General features: G+C 42.7%; 1 protein-coding gene and 1 pseudogene across 2 annotated transcripts; one reads left to right on the top strand and one right to left on the bottom strand.

Moving 5' to 3' along the window:
• Positions 1-2,544: 2,544 nt before the first annotated feature.
• LOC311360196 (E3 SUMO-protein ligase ZBED1-like) lies at positions 2,545-5,687 on the bottom strand (the record flags this gene model as incomplete). Its single annotated transcript, XM_084480281.1, has 6 exons — positions 2,545-2,777; positions 2,880-3,139; positions 3,277-4,195; positions 4,792-4,919; positions 5,004-5,188; positions 5,565-5,687. 6 exons carry the CDS (start codon positions 5,685-5,687, stop codon positions 2,545-2,547), a joined length of 1,848 nt encoding a protein of 615 aa, XP_084336407.1.
• A 3,725-nt stretch (positions 5,688-9,412) lies between these two features.
• On the top strand, positions 9,413-11,248 carry LOC311360195 (zinc finger MYM-type protein 1-like; annotated as a pseudogene). The gene has a single exon. The product of its transcript is annotated as a zinc finger MYM-type protein 1-like (transcript).
• The last annotated feature ends 2,449 nt before the right edge of the window (positions 11,249-13,697 follow it).

Genomic DNA, 13,697 nt, shown 5'->3' with positions numbered 1-13,697 from the left:
CTGCATATGTTACTGTGCGTGTGTGTTTAGTGTTGTGCTGTGTGTGTGTGTGTGAGAGTGTGTGTGTGTGTGTGTGTGTGTGTGTGTGTGTGTGTGTGTGTGTGTGTGTGTGTGTGTGTGTGTGTGTGTGTGTGTGTGGAGACCAAATATATGTTATATAAATGTATCCCAACCACTTGAACCCAAGCCCAAGTCCTCCTGGAACCAGAACCCTTCTTAACCAAGTCCTCCTGGGACCAGAACCCTTCTTAACCAAGTCCTCCTGGGACCAGAACCCTTCTTAACCAAGTCCTCCTGGGACCAGAACCCTTCTTAACCAAGTCCTCCTGGGACCAGAACCCTTAATGAGTCCTTATGAGACTAGAACCTTAACTCAAGTGCTCCTCCCAGAAGAGAGAGGGCCCCTGTTGAGACGTAACAGAAGGATGAATGTAGGGTTACACGTTCACAAAGCCTTCAAGCACCTCACTGAATTAAACACGTTGTAGGTTGTTCAGTTCTCGTTAGCTTCCACCATTATTTTAAACATACAATATTATCTTGCCTGCTTATGGTAAAGCCTCAATATTACTGTATCTTGTGATCTGAATGTTAATTTATTTAAAACATTTAAATAAAACAATAAGTAGCCTAGTATAATCTACTAATGTAAGTTATCTTTTTAATCTCTGACCGTATACATTTAAATCTGACTGTACTGATATTGCACCATTTCTTCCCTCTTATTGTATATTATTTTTTGTAAATGATATGGTATTGTCATACACTTAACTGTACACTAAACAGTATATTTATATTTCGTACTGTTCTTTCGGTTTTATTTTTTGATATAAACAATAGGTTAAGTGAGTGTTGTAATTGAGCGCAAAGGGTTAACCAAAGTCAAATTCCTTGTTTGTTTATGCAAACCTGGCCAATAAAGCTGATTCAGATTCTGATCTCCTTTGCCTCGTTAATTGGTGATCTCGTTAATTGTTAATTGGTGATGCCTCTTTTATTCCTACAGCTCCATTAGCAGAGTTTGTTCCACTGCTGAGAAGAACGCTGCTCTAGTTTTCCCTTCTCTTTGCGACAGTTTCTTCTTGTCGACAATCTTCTGTTCTTGGCTGCATATGTGCTCTGTGCACACGCACTATGCATGATTGTTTAAGTTGAGTTAACCACCCTTCATGGTCGCTGAATAAGTTGTTTTTCAACACACTCATAATATATATATATACTTGAACCCAGGCATTTTCCGGTCAGTGGAGCGATTGCTTTTTGGATCACTAAAATAGCACTGTAACTGCACCGGTCCAATGGAATAATGGCCACGCTTCATACTGATGTCTTTATTACTCTTGTACACCGCTTGACACCGTGAAAACTACAAAAAAGAACGATAAACAATACTTACATCTCAAGCTTAACACAGAAATTAACTTAATATTACAACTGTAAATAAACCCATTACCGTATGCGCCTCTTGGACCGTGAACAGAATTGTATCCGTATCGTACCTTTACGGCCATTACGTATAACCCGCACTTTACACTTCCTGTGAAAGGTCAGGTCCCCTGACCAACTACGTCACAGCCATAGTTTTTAAACATTTACCTTACATGAATTACAAAAACATTTATCTTGCATGAATTACACTAGTAGTCGTCGTCGTAGTATGTATATGAATACAGAAGCAATTAAAATATGTTGCAAATACACAAATATATTAAATTAATAAATTAAACTGCATTGTTAAATGCTCAGAATCCACTATGAACTGTATTTTGTATTTCCTGAATATTTACAACGTATATATATATATATATATATATTTGTGCTGTCAAACGATTAAAATATTTAATCGCGATTAATCGCATTAATGTCATAGTTAACTTGCGAATAATCGCAATTAATCACACATTTTTATCTATGCTAAATGTCCCTTGATTTCTTTTTGTCCCATTATTTTTTCTCATCTTAATACTCTTCAACATGGAAAAGTGGATCGGCTTGCTTTGTGCAAGTATTACTCTTAATACTCTTTTCAACATGAGAATAGACAAATGCTTGCTTTATGCAAAAAAAGCATGTTTATTTATTGCTACAATGAGAAAGTCTCAGTTCAAGTAACTAACATATGCAAACTGAATAGTAATGTTTACTAACACAGTAGTGTGTTGAACTTCACATTTGATCTATTCATCCCCATGTTTGTTTAAGTAGCCATTTAACACAAAACAATGCCCCTCAATGCATTGCATTTCAATTTGCATCAAATTCAAAACAAACAGGGTGATGCACAAAATAACTTAAAGAAAATAATAATTTAAAATAAATAAAGTGTGCATGAAACAGTGTTACAGAACATGACTCAAATGATAGTGCAGTCAGCCTATAGCCTATAAACAGCTGTTCTGTTATTATATATGTTATTATATTCAGCAGAGGCTGAACAACCCAACCTCCATCTCCTCTCTTTTAACATCAGCCTCCATCTGACCAGATGAATATCAAGGTATTTCTTTCCACTGAGCCAGTTGTTCAAGCAGCCTGTTGACATGTTCAGAAGCCAGGGCGGCTCTCTTCTCCTTCACAGCCCAGACAGTGAAACCTCTCCATGGCACCGAGGTGGCAGGGGTTGCCAGGTATTTGCGTGCGAGGCGGGCCGTCATGCTGTGTGCCCTTCATGGTTGGACCACCGCTGCTGCGGACGGTCCTCGGTGTCAATAGGGGCTCCGCCTTGCAGCGCTCCACACAGCTCTCAAGGCAGTCCTCCTCTTCATCAGATGAAGACACTGGAACAAGCAGGAGAGCTCATCTTTTCTTAGGTGGCCCAGATGCCGCTGGCTGTTCTTGCTGTGCAGACCTCTCCGTCCTGAGCAAGGCAGTGATCAAACGCCACACCTCAGCCCTGTCAGGTTTGCTCAGACACTTTAAGTCCTTAAACCTAGGGTCTAGAGCTGTGGCAATCCTCAGCCATGTCATGTTTGTTTTGTCCTTGCGTTGCTCCAAGTCTGCTGTGAAGGTCTCCTTGAATTTAACCATGTAAGCTGGGTCATCCTCAGAGACCTCCATGACTCGTGACAGATGGCATAAGGCTGGCAGCACCACTGAACAGGATAGAAACTTCTCTCCTCCGAGAAGTTCTGTTATGTACCTGCAATAATAGTGGAAAGAAAAAGGAACTTGTTACATTCACCCACACAAGGGCTAAAGACACACACACACACACACACACACACACACACACAGTCAGAAACAATGACAGTATCAATGAGAGTATCAGTAATTCACCTGCAGGGTTCCAGCACTGCCTCCAACTTCTGCAGTTTATCCAGCTCAGCTGCTGTTGGCATTGTGACCTTGGTTGCATGGAGGGCCAGGGTATCTCTCAGTGGTTCTTGATTTTTCAGAATACGCCTGATCATCTCCAGGGTGCTGTTCCATCTAGTTGAAACGTCTGGTGTAAGCACCTCTTTAGTTTTTCCCTTTGCAACTTGCTGCTGCTCAAGCTCTGCTGAATTTGGTGCACTGTGCTTGAAATGGCCCACTACCTTTCTGCATTTTGCCAATGCATTATCAAATGGGCTGTGTTGTAGAGACACTGTGATGGCTCGTTGGAGGAGATGTGCTGTGCAGGGCATGTGCTCAAACGGGAGTTCCTTGGACGCTGCAATCATGTTCCGTGCACTGTCGGTGGTCAGCGTGCTGACTTTATCCTCAATGTTCCATTCTCGGGCTACGTGCATGAAGTGCTCTGCGCACGTGCTGGCGAAGTGCCTCTCCTCTGTTTTCATAACACACAACGCACGTGACTGAAGTCCCCACTGATTGTCAGAATAATGCGCTGTGACCCCGAGGTAACTCTGATTACTTAGTGAGGTCCAGTAGTCTCCGGTCAGCGCAACTGTGCTTGTCTGCCCCAACGCCGCCGCCACCTTGGCTCTCTCGTCATCATACAGGATGTTCTTGGTAGTAGTGGCTCGACAAGGTAATTCATATGTCCAGTCGTTGGATGCAATGCGTATTATTTCACGCAGACCGTCGTCCTCCACAATACTTATCGGCCTGCACGCTGTAGCCACCCATTTGGCGACTGCTTTTGTAAGTTTGCGGCTTGTAGAGTTGTCCAACTGTTTTCCTTTCAAATGATCCAGTGTGGTTTGCTTCATGCGAGGGGGCACCGGGCTCTCTGCATCCGCTGTGTGCTTGGCTGACAAATGGTATTTGAGACTAGTCGTACTCTGGTGGTAAGTAAATTCACTGAGACAATAAATACAAATAACTTTTGTCCTGTCAAGAGAGCCATCTGGCAAGACTTTGTAGCTGAACTTGCCATTCAAAATAGATTTTTTATCCATTACTGCTCACGGGGTTGTAGTTTGTTGGCGGCATCGACCTCGTGTGCATTGCTTTCTGATATCCCGAGCTACGGAGTGGCCCGAGGTCCAAATGTAACAGCGTTAGTCGTGCGTTAAAAAAAATTTGTGCCGTTAAAAGCATGTTGCGTTAACTCGTTAATAACGCGTTAACTTTGACAGCCTTAATATATATATATATATATATATATATATAGTAAAACGTATTTTCCCACTTAACCATAACTATTCTATTGTGTTCACCCTTAACCTTTAGTCTTTAGTTTGAGGATATAGCACAGTACACAGGGTTGTGATAGCTGTAATAGGTGGAGACATTGCTGTGGTCGAGAGATGAAAATGAGGTCCAGCAGTGTGTTCTTCTCTGTGGTTGCAGCAGTGATGAGTTGTGCGTATCCCCTGGACTGAAACAACTCGAGTATTGGCTTACTTGTGGGAGAGGAGAGATTCTCATTGAAGTCGCCAGAGACAATGATGGGGTGACAATCCATGATCTCCAATGAGTCCAAAAGGCTTCCCAGGTTCAACAAGAATGATCTCACACTGTAGTCTGGAGGTCTGTATACAGTGGCAATCAATGCACTCACTGGGGCTTCAACCTTCAAAGCCAAGAACTCAAGATCAGTTACATTATATACGTACTGTATTTCCTGCACTTGAATGTGGTTTTTCACATAAACAGCCACTCCGCCACCACCTCTGTCGGCCATCTGTGGAACATTTGTGTAGGACAGCTGTCTGTTACGTTTGAACATAGTGTAGCCCTCTAAAAGGAGACTCTGCGACCAAGGAGCAGCGTAGGTGCGTTTCCGTGAGGCACAGTACGTCTGCAAGACACAGTTCATGGTGGCTCTTAATGTCCTTGACATGAGACGGCAATCCTTCAGTGTTATGGTGAACAATGGTTAGAGTGTTCTGTCTGTTCAATGTTTGGTGGATATGAAGAAGAGGCATTGTGTCGTCCAAGCTGACTTGTCTCATGGTGTCTAGGGCTGCAGTGATTTGTGGGTTGGAATATATTTTACTCTCATCCAAATCCAGCATGTGCAGTCCACTGAGAGAGGTCACTCTGCTGACAGCTACATAGGCCATGCCAGGTTCAAAAATATGTTTTAGTGAGACTACAGCCGATGTCCTCGTCATACCTTGAACCTTATGTATTGTACAAGCAAAGGCAAGCCTAATAGGAAACTGTCTGCGTACCACTCCTTTTTGTTTCAGGTTATCCTCTACTCTCTCGATGTACACTAGGTCATCATGTCCTCCTGATGCTCTGTTACGGTAATTCCTGCCAGCTGTTTCATCATCCATCTTGAGCCCAAGCATAGTGACGTGTGCCAAACCATTTTACTCTCAGACCTTTCAATTCCCATCAAATCATCTGCATCAAAGTCGTCATTCTCCATGTTATCGTCATCATCGTCACCCTCAGGATGTGTTGGGTCACATAACTCAGCCTCATCTCTGATAGTTATGTCATTATATTGTGGGTGAATGAGTTTGAGTTTATGCAGCGCCTGCACTACTTTAGACCAGCTTACAGTCTGGAACAGCTGATGACCTCTGTAACACAATCGTCTCTTCAGTTTCACTCTCATGACTTGAGACTCACTTCTCAGTCCGGGTAGAGCATTGACTGTTTCCTGTACCTCAGACGGGACACATACTACGTTACCCTGTATTGCTCTCTGTCGCCCTTTTGGAAGAGGAATAAATTTGGCAAACGTTATGCACTTGGCGATGAGATGTCTCTCCAGTATGTTGAGATCAGACAGCTCAGGTGGAATGTCAACTAGCTCAAAGTTGTTTTCTACAGCGAGGGTCGGCAGGGCTCCATCTTTAAGATGACCATGGCACGTATGACATATCCACTCTCTCCTTCTCTCATCGGGCACCATGCAGCGTTGTTCATTTCTGCAGTCATCATCACAGACATGAACATACTTTCCTGTCAGGCATGCTGCCACCACGTCTGGATTTTTGACATAATTCGACCTTGTGCAGGGTTTCACTTGGTTTGGAAATAATGCCTTATGGCAGACTTCTTTGACCAAAGAGTTGTCACCCTCTCTGTCAGTCTCAAGTGTTTATCTATTTAGCAATCTGTATTTCCTTTTTATTTTCATTGCACATCTCATGTTATGAATTATCCTAAATGCAAGATTGTTCTTATACCTGTCTCGCATACATTGTCTCATTAGTTGCCTGTGTCTGACTCTGAATGCTTGGTCATGTGCATAACGCTGAGTGATATAAGATCGCTGCCTCTGCCTGAATTCTACATTGTCCTTGTATCTGTTGGTAATATACTGTTGTCTTTTCTGTTTATGTTCAGCATTGTTTCTGTAACAGTTGTCCATATTCAGTTTCTGCCTCTGCCTGAAGTCAACATTTTCTCTGTATTTGGTTGTTACATATCTTTTTTTCTTTTGTCGTAATTCCGAATTGGTTCGATAGTGGTTAGTAGCGTAGTCTCGTTTTCTTTGTCCAATTTCTTCATTGGAATGTTTCCTCTTTGAGTAAGATTTTTTCTTTGATTCATTTTCAGAGAGCAATAGTCTCCTCTTAAATTTTCTCCTTTGCTGTTTATTTAGTTTTGACAGTTTCCTGGAGATCTAAGACATTATCTAAGACATCGAAGACATTATCACTGGCAACAGTATTTATCAATGGAGCAGATAAGTTTGATGCATGTGATGGACCGATATCAAATTAAATTCACTTGATGGTTCCGTTTGGGTATAAGGGCATATGACATGAACCTCTTGTTGTTCCCCAGATGACATAGAAGTGATGGACATTCCCTGTAATATGTTATCTGGGAAATCAATGGCATCACTGTTTGTCCTTGCTGCAGTTGACTTTGACCCAGTTTGAGGACCATCATGTGATGTGACAGAATTCATCCTTGATGGTTCTGATTTGGTTTCCATATCAGTGGTTACCTTACGCCCAATCTTATCGGAGACATCGGTGACAACAGTGTTTGTCTTTGGAGCACTCATTCCCGTCTCATTTTGAAGGGCACCATCATCACCCAACAGAGCGGTCGATACAGCAGCAGTGCGAGTTGTAGGCCGGCTCTCTGCGTCTTGGGTAGCATCATTAAGGTTGGCTGTGTTCACATTGTAAAACTCCACAGGCTTCAACTCATAGTTACAGGACGACTTTGTGCCCAATATCTTGTGATACGTTATGAGCCTGTCAATCATTTGACTGAGATGTGTGAATGACAGCATGACCACAGTACCAGGAGCGTGTGAATCCAGGGGTCGGGGCAAACCTTTGGCTGTTCTGGAGTGTGGATCAAAGAAACCATATCTGCCTGACCTGGTCCTGAAAACGGCAATACATAACTGTCTCATCAACAGCAGTGCATACTGTACATCTGATAACAAGCAGCTTAGTCCTGCCTCTAGATCCAGAAAGCTATCTACAGCTCCAGGTAGAGGTTCTCCAAATGAGCCATATCTGGAAAGCTGCGTCATGTCAACACAAGGTATGTACCTGCGTGCAGGAGCTTCATCAGGGAGCTCATCGCTAGTCAAATGGATACTTTTAGGAAACCTTTTCCTGGCCTCTTTGTACATCACATTACCCTTATCCAAAACAAGGTCAAGGTCTGCTCTGGTGATGTTTTCATTCTCATAAAGGAATGCAAGAAATGTTAGTGAGTTACAGGTACACTGCTTATTTCTGTATTCTCCATATTTATGAGAAGCCTGGCTGCGGGATGCACAGACAGCTGTTACAGAAGGCTGATATCCGAGTTCTACAGTCTGCCCGAGAAGGACCTGGTACACACGAAGCATCGCTTGGACGTCCCCTCTTTACAACGTCTGCGTAGGATACCTCTGGCACACATGGCACATCACTTTGACCTCTGTAATATAAGTAATATAGTAGTATAGTATATAGTATATTATAGTAGTAGGAATATATATATATATATAAAGTAGTAGTAATATAGTAGTATAGTATATAGTATATTATAGTAGTAGGAATATATATATATATATATATATATATATATAGTAGTAGTAATATAGTAGTATAGTATAGTAGTATATTATAGTAGTAGGAATATATATATATATATATATATATATATAGTAGTAATATAGTAGTATAGTATAGTAGTATATTATAGTAGTAGGAATATAGTAGGAATATACTACTCTCACAAGAAAAAAAAAAAAAATTAAAATTAAAATATAATAAATATATTATATAAAAAAATAATATATATATATATATAAAATAAAAAAATCTCCCCAGAAAGTACTGTAAAATAATAAGTTTGGCGCTTTTAGTTCATTTTTAGTCGACCCTAGCTTGCTTCTTCCGGCTGAGTTCATCCGGTGGGGCAAGAGGGGCTCTAGCCCCACCAGCCCAATGTAATGTGTATTGGGCTTGAAAATTTGAAATGCGCATGCTCAGAGTGTTTCTCTGTTGAAGTGGACGGAGATTATTTTACTTCCTGGTGGGGCTAGCCCCACCGGCACCGCCATGGACATATATGGTTCGTTCCACTACAGTTTCCTTTTTCACAGTTCATTGGCCGTAGTGTGTGGCGCGCGCGCGTGCTGAGACACGCGCGCGAGTGACGTCGTCTCGACCTCGAGTGACCTCGTCTCGACCTCGAGTGACCTCGTCTCGACCTCAACGCACGTTCCCGCGCCCGCGCCAAAAGTAGCATAAGACATAGACTCAAGAGAAATAAAAAAAGAGAAGGAGAAGGATATTTGCTAACAAACATGTCGGAGGCACACAAACGAAAACGAGTCGAAAACATGAATGAGGTCGATCATCTATTGGAGCACAGATTTGAGACCCTTAGTCTGGAGGAAAAATTAGAAGTAAAACGTCTTGGTCCCCACCATCCGAGGGATCTTGGCATTCGCCAAACCGCTGGAAAAAACATCTGTGCTTTTAATGTGGAGTGGTTTTCCAAAAAGAAATGGCTAACGGCTAGCATTCAGAAGAAGGCACTCTTCTGCTTTCCTTGTTTGCTGTTTGGTGGCAGTGGTGGAGATGTTACTTGGTCGAGGATGGGATACAAGGATTTAAAACACCTATCTGAGAGGATAACCAAACATGAGAGCAGCAATTGTCATCTGGATAATGCGATGAAATTGGGACTTTTTGGACGGGTGAACGTCGCTGTCCAGATTGACAGTGCTTACCGGCGTGGCATTGATGAGCATAACAGGCAAGTGGAGGTAAACAGGTATGTACTCCGTCGGATCATCACTTGTATTAAACTGTGTGGGAAATGTGAGACAGCACTGCGGGGTCACGACGAATCGGCGGACTCTCTGAGTCCGGGGATATTCCGTTGTATTTTTGAGACGATGTGTGAGGGCGACGCTAGGCTTCAGCGGCACTATGGCGCTCACCCCGTATTCAAAGGGACATCAAGCACCATACAGAATGATCTATTAGACTGCATGTATGAAGTGTACAGGGACGAGATAGCCAAACAAGTTGACGAGACGTCATTTGTTGCTGTACAGGCCGACGAGACAACGGATGTCTCCTGTAAATCACAGATGGTGGTTGTGCTGCGATACATTTTGCCGTGTAACACAGTGACAGAGAGGTTTTTAGAGTTTGTGGAAGTTAAGGACAAAACTGGTGTCAGCCTTTGCAATAGCATCAAGGTTGTTCTGGAGCCACTGAAGCTCAGAGAAAAGCTTATCGTTCAGACTTACGATGGTGCGGCCATAATGAGCGGAAATGTGCGTGGAGTGCAGACACTGATGAAGGAGACCTACGCAAATGCTCAGTTTGTTCACTGCTACGCCCACCAACTGAACCTGACGTTGCAGCAACTGTGTTCAGCTAGGATCAGCATCCTAAAGGTGTTTTTTGCCGATCTGACTGCTTTTGCCACGTTTTTCTCCGGTGCTCCAAAACGTGTTGCAGCTCTTTTAGAGGCAACACACAGACGCATCCCTAGGCCACCAGCTGTCCGATGGAATTTTAAAAGTCGGACTGTGAATGCCGTTTGGGAGACCCGTGCAGCACTGCTCCAGTGTATGGAGGCCATTCGCACACAACCAGGATGGGATGAGATCACCATAAGTGAGGCATACGGCCTGTCAAAGAAACTCCGGGACAGAGCCTTTCTGCAGCTGCTGGAATTTTTTTCACTGCTCATGCCAGAAGTGGATGTCTTATACAACACTCTGCAAAAACGTAGCATTGATGCCCCATGCATTAACAGCGCACTGGCCCATTTCAAGGAAAATGTCCAGAAAATGCGGCAGCAAGCTGATCATTTGGCTGCCACCTCTCATGATGGAACAGACGAGCCAGGCAGACGAGGTACCAACACAGCGCAGGTGATGAAGGAGGCCTGTGACACAGTCATCTCTCAGGTAGAACAGCGGTTTTCACAGAGTGACCACTTGATTGCTGCAAAGTTGGTTGACAGCTCATTCTTCCCCCAGTTTGTGCTGTCATTCCCTACATCATAGCTGGATTGTGCTGTGAAACTGTGGCCTTTGGATAACAAAGAAAAGTTGAAGTCTGAGCTGATCACTCTGTACCGCCACAGTGAGCTTCACACAGGTAAGACGGCCCTGTCACTGTTAAAATCCATTTATGAGAACAACCTAGAGGAGGCTTTTGCTGAGACCGTTATTCTGCTGAAAATCATTGCAACAACACCAATGACGACAGCCGAGTCAGAGAGGAATTTTTCCACGTTAAAGAGGATAAAAACCTTCACCCGCAACACCATGGGACAGCCACGGCTCAACGCATTGGCCATGCTCTCAATTGAAAGCCAGCTGATCCAGCAGCTACAGGACTTCATTCCCAAAGTCATCGAAAAGTTTTCCCAGAAGAAGGACCGCCGTGCTGCCTTTCTCTTCAAATAAGCGCTTTTGGTGAGGATTATTATGGTGAATCAACCCACTAGGGCAGAGGGCTCAAACCTCCAACCTGACCACCAGTTCTCTCAATGCAGGACCCACTCCCAGGATAATTTCAGTTGGAGCCCGCATGAACGGGGCCCAGTTAGTTAGTTAGGCCTTTAAGTTCCCTAGGGAACATAGGCCATCGATGAAACCCCTCCATCCTCTTCGGTCTTGTGCCTTCCGATCTAGTTGTTGCCATGTCAGCCCTTCCGTCTTCATCACCTGTTCTGTGATTCTTCTCCAGGTAGCTCTAGGTCTTCCCCTCTTTCTCTTGCCTTGTGGGTTCCATGTTAGGGCCTGCTTTGTAATTGATTTGTTTTTTCTTCTGAGAGGGTGGCCTATCCATTTCCATTTTCTCCTCCTGATTTGGGTCTCTATTGGTTCTATTGAGTTCCCACAGGTTGGCATTTGAGATGGTGTTGGTTTTGATCCATGGTTATTGGTGTGTTGTTCTTGTTGTTGATTCACATTACTTTGGTTTTTGCAGCAGTTATCTCTAGCTTGTGTGACTTGTCCTGCATCTGTTGGTGGGTGTGTGCAAGTAGTGCCAAATCATCAGCAAAATCCAGATCCAGATGAACGGGGCCGAACTGTCCAGAAAATGTACTTAGAGCCTGCTTGTACGGGACCTAAGTATCTAAAGAAGCACTCGACAAGCATACCAACTCCTAAGTACATAATATGCATCCTCCCGGGTTCACTTAAAGGGTTCTACATGTTCTTAACAAAAAAAACAAAAAAACAAAAAAATATATAAAACAAAAAAAACTAAAAAATGTTCATTTTATAATATTATCTGCATGATCATCTTATTTCTTCCAGTTAAGTGTTGTTCTTGTCAATTTTCAAAGCCTCAGTCTGTTTGTTTGTCCCGTCCCGTCTTATATGTTCCCACTCCTGGCCTGCACCTTGTCGTGGTGAGTGGGCTTTAAACCAAGCCAGGCCATTCTGATTCTTTTCTTTCACAGCTATTATCTTTGATTTCTCCTCCAGGACACTGCCTAGGCCTATGGGAGGTGTACTCCATGGTAAAATGATATTGGGTTCTTATAGTAGCTCTTACAGCTGTTTGCACTAGTATCATTTTATTCTGAGGTTTACGTAAGCTTATTTTAAAGTTTAAAAACTTTTAAAAACTATACTTTCATTATTGCAATGTTTTGATGTCAGCAATAAAAGATTAAAAGCTGCACTAATGTACTTTATTAATTAAATATATATCTGATACATGGAGAACAGTTCAAAAACAAAAAGCCCAGCATACGGAATAGTGTTAAAGTATATTTTTATTTGTAATGGTTGTGATGGCCCCAGTACCTGCCTGCTGTCCTATTTATCTTTCCACAGGTCCTTGTGGGTGGAGCTGAATAGAGAATGGGAAACACCAAGCCAGGGCTACAAACAGCATGGTGGGACACTGACACATAAGTAAGACCAATGAAGGAAGCTCAATCTCTATTTTTAAATACTTTAGCTTTTTTATGAAAATTACCATTTTTATTTGTAATATATTAGGGCTGTAACGTTTTCCAAAAATGAATTTCAAACAAATTTCAAATGCCCCGTAATTTGTTTGAATATATTCTAATACCCCCTCCACATTAGCTTGGTTTATTGATGGGTCAAGAGGGTATACAATAGTTCAAACTGATAGAAAAACGCCCTCTGCTGGATAAGAAGGGAAACTACTTTTTAATATGCTTATGAGACTGCAGCTCCAATATCTTGAAACATGTCAGCACTAAATCAGTCACAATAAGTTTGAAGTACGCAATACAGAATACAAATAAATGGATCAATAGTGTTTGGATGGATGTCTGTATGCCTGCAAAGCCAGTAGCAACACTTTTATAAAAGTGAAGGGGTCTACCATTTTTGTTGTAAGATTCCGGCAGTTTAGACGCTGTTTAGCGTATTGCTGTCCTCCACAGGTCAGATGTTGAACTAGATTTTTACATACAGTCCTGTGTTGTGCAGGATAGCTAGGAGCAGGCAGAGTCAACCTCTACAAAGATTGCCACGACTGTGAAAACAAACGGGTGACGTCACGGTCATTAAAAAAAAGAATATATATATATTAGCCTAGCCCCACCTGTTTTTTACATGTAGAAACGCCACTGAGTAATAGTAGTAGTAATATAGTAGTATAGTATAGTAGTATAGTGATAGTATAGTATGGTATTATTGAGTGTATGGGGCAGGGCAATGGCGCTGCGAGAGAGAAAGGCTTTTTAAGAACAGTGTTTCCACTGCGGGATAGGAAAAAAAAGTGGGAAGTCCACTGGTAGAAGAGACGCAGGAAACTGCTGGAAACAAAGTGTTGACCTCGTTGGCCCTTTAGGAAAGGAGAACGGTGTTAAACACCAGACAGAAAGAGAGCTGCGTTGGCAGTATCCGCAGCTTGACAGGA

Source organism: Micromesistius poutassou (assembly GCF_964030765.1).
Source record: "Micromesistius poutassou genome assembly, chromosome: 15".
NCBI lineage: Eukaryota > Metazoa > Chordata > Actinopteri > Gadiformes > Gadidae > Micromesistius > Micromesistius poutassou.
Note: the sequence above shows the minus strand (reverse complement) of the source record. Positions and strands in the feature narration are given on the sequence as shown.